The following is an 8,694-nucleotide window of genomic DNA, read 5'->3' as shown; positions in this document are numbered from 1 at the left end:
AAACCATATAAATCACACTTTCAAACATTATACAGGATTTAGAAAAATTATAAAATTTTAGTAAAATGACGGCAAGTTTTGAGCGGCTAAAAAATCGCATTGATTTTTAACATTTTAACATTTTTGGTTGCTTTTTTCATATATATTTTTATAAAAATGTATAAAAAAAATTTTAGCTTAAGAAACATTGCAAATATTAAAAACGAAACACCATTCATCCACTTTTGACTGCCAATGTATATGTATAAAGAAACTAACTGTTAACAAATGAACATGCACTGCAATTCATGTATGTAGCTTTATTTATTATTTTTCTTTTGTTTGGTTGGTTGTACAAATCCAAAATTTTTTTCGCTGCGATGCAACGCTTAACTCTTTAAAATGTTTACGCTTAAGTTATTGCCTTCTATTTTTATTACAACATGTATTTATTTTTTTACTATACATACATATTTAGTAATGTATTTTTTACAAATTTTTTATTTTTATCAAATTTAGTGCGCGCTAGAAGCTTCGTTTTTCTCTTTTTCTTTAGTTTCTTGTTTTGTGTTTTTCTGAAGTTTGGATGCTTCAACTAAGTAGTAGTATTATGTAAACATATTCTTTCACGCTTTTTGTTATTGCGTATTAAATAAAATTGTTTCAGTTTTCTATTTCCTTTTTTTCTTTTTGGTGTATATTATTACTTTGTATTTAAATCATTTATGCTTATAACTAAATTCAGAAAACTATGCATGTGTTTTTTTTTTGTTTTTTTTTAAATGTGTGTTTTTGTTGTTTTCTATAGGGGTATTCTCTGAGTCTTGCAAAGCCCTTGCACGGTGCACGGATTGCACGGTTTGCAAAGCTGTCCCATACGAAAACCGGTTTTTACCGTGCAATCCGTGCAATCTTTGCACCATGCAAGGGCTTTGCAAGACTCAGAGAATACCCCTTATGTGTTTGCGCTGTGCATTATGAATGTGTATTTTACAATAACAACAACAAAAATCAGTGTGGGCATGCAACTTATTTTAAATAAAATATATCTAAACAAAATAAAACAAAAACTTTAAGCGGAAAGTTTTTACATGAAAAATTTTTGGTAGTGAAGTTGGATAAAAAAATCAAGTCTATACAAATTTTTGTGAAAAAATATTTACGTGCTTTTGCTTTTCGTTGAAGGAAATTCTCTAAGTGCATATTTATATATGTATGTACATATATCATAACTTTAGTCACGCATATTTTACCGCCACTATTTTTTAATGAAGTATAATTTCGTACATTAAATTAAAAAAATAATAATAATATATGTATGTACATAGTTCACACTATAGCAACCACTATGATAAATTATTAATAAAAGTTTAAATTTTTTTTAATTAGAACAATAATAAATTGCAAGTTTGAAGCGGCTCGAAATTCTGGTTTATTTTCTTTTATTTTTTACTGGCGAAGTTTTCTCCACAAAGTGCATGCTTTTTATATGTGGAAAATGGAAATGGCCAAAAAGCAACCAGAATCTTGAGCTAGTTCGAAATTCTAAGGAAATTGGATAAACTTGTTGTATTTTTTTTTTTTTAATTCACAAAATTCTACCTCATTTAAAAAATAGCGGTGGTAAGTAATACAATTACCGCCAGTCTATCAACAGTAGTTCTTTAAATTATTCCAATTTGGGTAAAATTTCAATTTGAGGTTAGATAGAGAACTAACATTTTATTCGAGTCTGCAATGTACATACGTACATATATAGTTGCACAATTTTCGAAGTGCGTAAAATAACGCAATGATACCGGTTTGCTGTACCTAATTGGTATTTATTACTTTCCAACTAAATCCTGACTGGAAAACAGATATGTTATGTACTTTCTCAAAAAGCCAATTCGTCTTAACTAGTTTGTATGTCCAAATTCGCCGTTTCATATCAGTTGTAGGATTTATAGATATATTTCTTTGTTAAAAAAAAACGCATTAAAAGAACTGAACCCACACGCTAAAATTACAATTTTTTTCTAAAAATTTTGAAAATGCCTCAAACAGCTGAACAAAAAGAAATAGTAAACATACTTTTCGTATAGATATTTTTAATTTTTTGCACTTAATTTCTATGCATTTAATAAGCTTGTGAACATAAAACTATACATTTTGCTTGTACCTAAAAAAGTAAAAATCGAGAAATCCAGAACTTATATACAACCCTCTTACTGCCGTCCCTAAATTGGAGCGCTAAGCGTTGCGTTATCCATTGTCGACGAGTGTCAGCGCGCGCTATCCCCAAATCAACGCGTCGTAATTTTTGACGTTTTCTCAGATCCTCTCGTTTTTATTCTCGTTTCCTCTTTCACTTTTTTGTCCATTCTCTTTCTTTCCGTCTTCCGCATCCAACTTCAACACGTAACGCCCTGTCAAAAATGAAAATTCCATTTGCTCGGCGTTAGCGCCGCGTTATTGTGGGATGCTTCATACAAATTGTATGGGCATGAGGATTTTTGACAGTTGTTTGGCGCTTGACGCGCCAATTTAGGGATGGCAGTTACACTCAAACCACCATCGGGAATTTCTCAAGTGTACAAGTCGCAAAAGGTCTAGTGCTGCAATTCCAATCAGTAAACTGCATATGCCTTTGAAACACACAACACATTCGAAAGCTAATTTTGCTTGCAATCCTCATCTTAAACCCCATTTGCAAACTGATAATCCATCATAGCCTATGAAAGAGTTGTAACTTGGCGAACAATATTAGCAGCAATTAATTTATATCTCAAATGGGTTTCAAAATATACTTGCTAATAAAAATATTTCTAACATAAAACAATGGTGTAATTATGTGTATAGTAAAACTATCAAACAAATCAAAATTGCAGTATATAAAAATCTACGACGCCGCAAAATTGTAGAAAAACTACATTTGTACATACTTAAAAAATAAAGTGCATAACTTTTAAGTGCAAAAATATACCTATTACTTTTCAACAAATATTTTAGTATACATGTGTGTGTGTGATGATGCTTTTTGTATATATATGTATTGGTGCCTTTTGCTGCACTTGTTTGTATGTTTATGCACTGTGTGTGTGTGTGTGTGTGTGTGTGTAATTTTATGTGGCCGTCGCTACTTTACAACATTTCCCCCTTTTATTTTCCATTGTTGTTGGAAATTCTTTGCCATAACAGTGTTGTGATTTGTATTTTACATCGTTTTTTACTTAATTTTTTTCTCTTCTTCTTCACATTTTTCCAGCTATTCGATTGATTTTACCTTTTTTAGTTGTTTTTGTATTTGTATGCTTCAACTTGTATTAGCTAATTTTGCACATTTTCATCTTTTCTTTAATTTGTTGCTATTTTGTGTGTAGCTGTGTTTATTTCTTTTTATTTTTATTGTTGGCGCCGCGTGGCGGAGTCAACGGACGCCCTGAGCTGCCGAAATTCGGATAGACAAACCGACGTTTATCGGCCGGTTTCAATATTTGGAAGGAACACATTAGTGTATCGTCCACAGACATCATTGCACCTGCAAAAGGGGGCGAATTGGAATTAGAAATAATAGAAAAAAAGTTAAATTTTATTAAAAGCATATAATTTAATTTTTTCCAATTATTTAATTTATTCCTATTATTTAATTGATTTTTATCGACAAAATATTCTTAAACAAGTAGTTGAGGTCCGGAATTTCACATACAATATCGTGATAATTAATGCGTTTCAGTTTAAGGGAATATCTCTTTATTAATTATAATTCACGTTGTTGTTGTTGTTGTTGTAGCAGCATACAAATTCCCCAAAGAGTTTCTGGGGAGTGTTGCTGGAGTGACAGTCCTTGGCCAAATATAAATCTGGGTCGTTCCGGTTACGTAGACCCGACTGTCGTGGGAACGGACGACGTCTTTGGAAGCGCTTAGTAATATTTCACAAGCATTTTTTGTACACATTTGAACCTCTCAACTAATTTTTCATTTTGATGCTTTTTAGCAGTTAGAGAGCTTTAAACATGGTTTTTGGTAATCGAACATAAAAAAATATAAGCTTCAATGCTCAATCTTAACAGAAATTTGACATTATGTATAGTGGAAATGGCGTAGTATACATACATATTCATATGTTTTGCATTTAAGATAACATTATTAATTTAAATTGTTATCAATTTAACACTTTTGCCACATTATAACATACCTGCATTGTCGAATTCACCACAGTAGTTTGGTGCCGAGAATAATGTGACCAATTGTCGCTTGGCAAAGAACTCATAACCATCCTCGACAACTTGGTGCGCGCGACAAATCAAATCAAAATCATGTTTTTGTAAAAATTTCCCAACAACCTTAAAAATGGCAAAAAAAATTGATTAGGGAAATATTTTCTTGTTTAATCGATTTGTGCAACTCACCTCAGCGCCAAATGTGAAGCTCACACCGCGATCGTTTTCACCCCAACCCATTGTATCTTTATCTGGATCCGACCACAATAGATCACATAGCAATCCCTGATCTGGCACGTCTGTGGGACGCATAATGCGTCTTATTTGCTCCATAGACGATAAATCAGGACTGAGACCGCCATGACAACAGAAAATCTTTTCATCAACTGCAAAATGAAATTACGGTAGAAAAAAAAATATTTTTTTTTTTTTGATCACGAGATTTTTTTTTTTAATTGAAACTCCTTTAAATTTCGAATAAAGTACCAAAAAAAAACTAGAAATTATTTTACTGCAATAACCTTACCAATGGCCGCCACTGGCAAACAATTGAAACAATCTGTAAACGTTTTCCAAAGCTTAATAGTATACCGACGCTTGCACTCGTCGTAAAAACTGCACAAGAAAATTAATTAATTTTACTAAAATAATTTGCATAATGAATCACATTTGTTACTCACCCATAAATTCTATTTATACTGGCGCATTCGTGGTTGCCGCGCAGTAAGAAAAAGTTTTCCGAATATTTTATTTTGTAAGCCAGCAACAGGCAAATCGTCTCTAAGGACTGCTTGCCACGATCCACATAATCGCCCAAAAATAGATAATTTGATTCTGGTGGAAAGCCGCCATATTCAAAGAGGCGCAGCAGATCGTAGTATTGGCCGTGTATGTCGCCTGTAGAAAAAGGAGTATAGCCAAATATTTTATTAGACACGATTTATGAGTTTGATGTTTTTGAGAGTACATTGATATACAAGTCTTTAAGTACATATCGATGGCTGAGTGGAAGATCGACCTATCTCGGCAGCCAGTTCGAAAACGCTCTACCTCAAAAAACTTTTCAAGAACGCCCTATTTCAGAATTTAATTGGAAAACACCCTATCGCAAAATTCGGTTCAAAAACGCCCTATCTCACTTCAAAATGTATTGAAAATATGCTGATATAGGGCGTTTTTGAATCGGCAGCTGAGATAGGGAGTTTTTGAAACGAATTCTGAAATAGGGCGTTCTTGAAAAGTTTTTTGAGATAGAGCGTTTTCGAACTGGCTGCCGAGATAGGTCGATCTTCCACTCAGCCATCGATATTCAAGCAATCAGAATAAAGCAAGCAAACAGTATTTTAGTCATCGGGTGGCTTGGGAAAAATCACAAAATTTTTTTATATGCGACACACTGGACCAAATCTACCATAAATCAATTAAAAATAACAAAGAGGTACGTCCACAAACGAATGAAATATATAACATTTGTATGTTATTCATTTAACATAGTAAAAAGTAACCTTGTCGTAGCTTACTTTATTTTCAACTTAAAACTTCAATCAAAAGAAGCTTCAGATTCGATAAAGTTCTAAATCATCTTTGTTGTCGCACTCCGAATTAATTTCGCATGTTTTGTAAGACAATCTGTATGCCTCTAAAATGTTTTGCCGACCATCTTTTAGTGCACTCTAAAAAACGAGCTAATAATATATGATTCGTTTCGTTTGAAAGTGGTATAAGTCACTTCGTACCTCTCATAAACCAACGACAAAACCTTCAACCATTGGTTGTTGCACGAGTAACCTAAGCGTCCAGATACATATAACTGGTCATTTAAGCATAAAAGATTTGAAGTGACTTGTGCCACTGTCAAAATAAACGGCTTAGATGTACTTTAATTTAATAATTTTGGAAAATAATAAGTGGTTAAGTATTGTATTTTACGTACATATACTTATGTATGTATATATATACGGTTTGGATTTCAAACCTCTAAATATTGTGCAAGCAACGAAGCTGAAGACGTTGATATTGTTATAATGGCAATAAAATACTCCAAACACTTTTAAACGGGGCTGAAATCCAATTGTAAACCAAGCCGATTTTCTGCACCTGCTGGTATTACCGCATAATCTTTGGATACTTTGTATTGACTCAAATCATAAAGGTGACCATGTTGGAGCCTTTAAAAGGATACTTTGACTGTTTCAGGCATTAACTAGATATTATTTAAAAGAAACTCTTTTTGGCAATGTATAGCTAGTTAAGGTCTAATTTCAGAAATAATATGTATATTGATAAGAAAATACATACATGTGTATGCATGTGTATTTTTTATTTGTTTACGTGCAGTTTATTCTACTACCCAATAAACATTGGGCTTGGTTATTAAACGAATCTTTTTTTACCGAGTCTCAACTTCGATAACGAACATAGCATAGGTTAGTATTCGATTCGAGAACTAAACCATTCTGCAGCAAAACGGAACCTTCGTTATCTAATGTATTTTCTCTAGGGAAAACGAACGTGGGGAAACTAAGGTTGGTTATGAGTTCGTTCTCAGTTCGATATGCATATTCGAACGTTCACCACAATGTTTATTTGGTAATATATATAGTGTATACATCTATGAGATTTTAAAACGTGGAAACTTTATAGGTGCCTTAATATTTGTAATCGACTTGAGATTTTTAATTTTGATACCGTATTTAGTCTAATTTATTTGCAATGTGTTCATGATTCAGTGGCAATTTCAAAGACCTTTGATTATTTGGGTCATTTGTATGCGCTTGACTTAATTGCAACTCATTAAAAACGACTTCTGTGTTGTCAAAGTTATCTGTTTTTTCGTAATTGCTAGTTGCGAGGTAAAATAAATTGCATTTTCTAAACTTCTGGTTTCGAGAATCATTGAAGAATAATAATCTACAAAACCCGCATATGCTTTTAAATACATACATATGTGTATAAATAGTATATATATGTATGTCACGTGCTATTCAAAGAACACTTACCGCATATTTTTAACGGTGCTTCCAGTTCTAAGAGGATCGGTTGAGATAGGAATATTTCGCGTGACTTCAGGCATAACCCCCGAATTTCACTCTCCGATAGTTGTACATTCTTACCAGGTCGTGCACCACGCACTGCACAAGTTTAAATAAATATAAAATTATAAATTTGCATACATTATTTTACTGGCTAAATAGTATGCTCTTAACTTCGTAAATAATACTTACCTTCTAATAATCTTGAAATAATGCTATCAATATTCATGATGTCGGACATGACGTGTTCACGCCAACGTTTGTGTTATTAAATACCCTACAAAAATCCGCCCACTGTATGCGATGCGTTGCTAAACAATTAAAAGCTTATTACTGCCGCCTGTTTGTTGTGGTCGATTGGTACGTCGCTGACAACGCCACTAAATCGTTGGTTTTCCCGTTTTTTCCTAACTTTATACGCACTACAAATATGGTTGCCTGTCCAGTACCAGATTGCTCTTGTAATTGCGTCTCATATGTTGTTGCAATATGCTTTTTGTTTTCGAAGATCTATTGGAAAAGCTATTTCAGCACGCGTGCACTTCCTGAGCTATAGATCACCCTCTTTGGCCGTATATTGCTGCCGTTTTTGTTTGCTAGATCGGTGTTCTGGAGCTATGTAAAATCGACTCCTTTTTTAACACAATTGTGCTGACGAGTTTATATTTTTGTCATGGGCAAGAATTGGCAAAAAACAACAGTTTTGTCGTCGTCAGCCTCTCATTCGATTTTTTCTTAATATTTGGGTGGCGGGTGGGTGATTTGCAGGCAAAGCTCAGCACTGATTTTCTTTTTCGCACACACTGCCCAATTATTTTCACCACTCACACACATTCGTCGTAGTTGCTAGTTGCACCCAACTTTTCAATTATCGCCATCAAAGCCAATAAATTTATTTTAAATCAAAAATGCGTTTTGTGCGTTTTGAGGCAGAAAATAACGTTACGCATAAAGTTTTTACACTGTGCGGCTTATGTGAAAATTTCACCAGATTTTCTTCTGCGCAAAATTTAAGCAATACACACCACCAAACGAGGAAAACGACGAAGACAAGTGCATAACACTTGACAGTAACAAATGTCATGTGAAATGTAATAATGATATAACACATTACAGCTTAATGCGTTTATATAGTTGGGAAGATTATTATAAATACAAAGTAATTTCGTAGTCTTTCAAACTACTAACTTTCAAAAACTAATTTCAGAAAGAGACTTTGAGAGATTTTGAAAGCAAATCGCGTTGGGAAAGTACCTCATTTGCATGATGGAATAATACAAGGTGGTATCAGTTGTGAATGTTCGATTTGACACTGCCTTAGCTCAGTAGTATAAGAAGAATAACGGGAAGAATTTAATCCCCATTTGGGGGAAAAATATAAAATTTCATATTTTCTTCTAAACAAAATTTGCTTTTTTATAGTATATCCGCAATGAAATGAAATAAAATAAGATAAAATACCTTGTTGAGAAAACAAAA

The 8,694-nt window shown here is 33.2% G+C and overlaps 1 protein-coding gene across 1 annotated transcript; it reads right to left on the bottom strand.

The window, feature by feature from the left end:
• Positions 1-2,543: 2,543 nt before the first annotated feature.
• LOC118754759 (serine/threonine-protein phosphatase alpha-1 isoform) lies at positions 2,544-8,299 on the bottom strand. Its single transcript, XM_036489645.1, has 7 exons — positions 7,408-8,299; positions 7,183-7,314; positions 4,864-5,080; positions 4,710-4,798; positions 4,373-4,569; positions 4,159-4,306; positions 2,544-3,499 (listed from the first exon to the last, which is right to left on the bottom strand). Exons 1-7 carry the CDS (start codon positions 7,454-7,456, stop codon positions 3,348-3,350), a joined length of 984 nt encoding a protein of 327 aa, XP_036345538.1. The 5' UTR covers positions 7,457-8,299; the 3' UTR covers positions 2,544-3,347.
• Positions 8,300-8,694: the final 395 nt, after the last annotated feature.

This window comes from Rhagoletis pomonella, unplaced genomic scaffold, assembly GCF_013731165.1.
Source record: "Rhagoletis pomonella isolate Grant_MI unplaced genomic scaffold, Rhpom_1.0 Rhpom_scaffold_04569, whole genome shotgun sequence".
In the NCBI taxonomy this organism is placed as follows: domain Eukaryota; kingdom Metazoa; phylum Arthropoda; class Insecta; order Diptera; family Tephritidae; genus Rhagoletis; species Rhagoletis pomonella.
The sequence above is the reverse complement of the archived record's forward strand: the minus strand, read 5'-3'. Positions and strand labels throughout refer to the sequence as shown.

Bases quoted from the DNA above. Each gene is read 5' to 3' on its own strand.
- LOC118754759 (XM_036489645.1), bottom strand. From the start codon at position 7,456: ATGTCCGACATCATGAATATTGATAGCATTATTTCAAGATTATTAGAA. The intron at 7,315-7,407 runs GTAAGTATTATT...AAACTTGTGCAG, and splicing joins TATTTCAAGATTATTAGAAG to TGCGTGGTGCACGACCTGGT. The intron at 3,500-4,158 runs GTATGTTATAAT...CCCCTTTTGCAG, and splicing joins TGGTGAATTCGACAATGCAG to GTGCAATGATGTCTGTGGAC.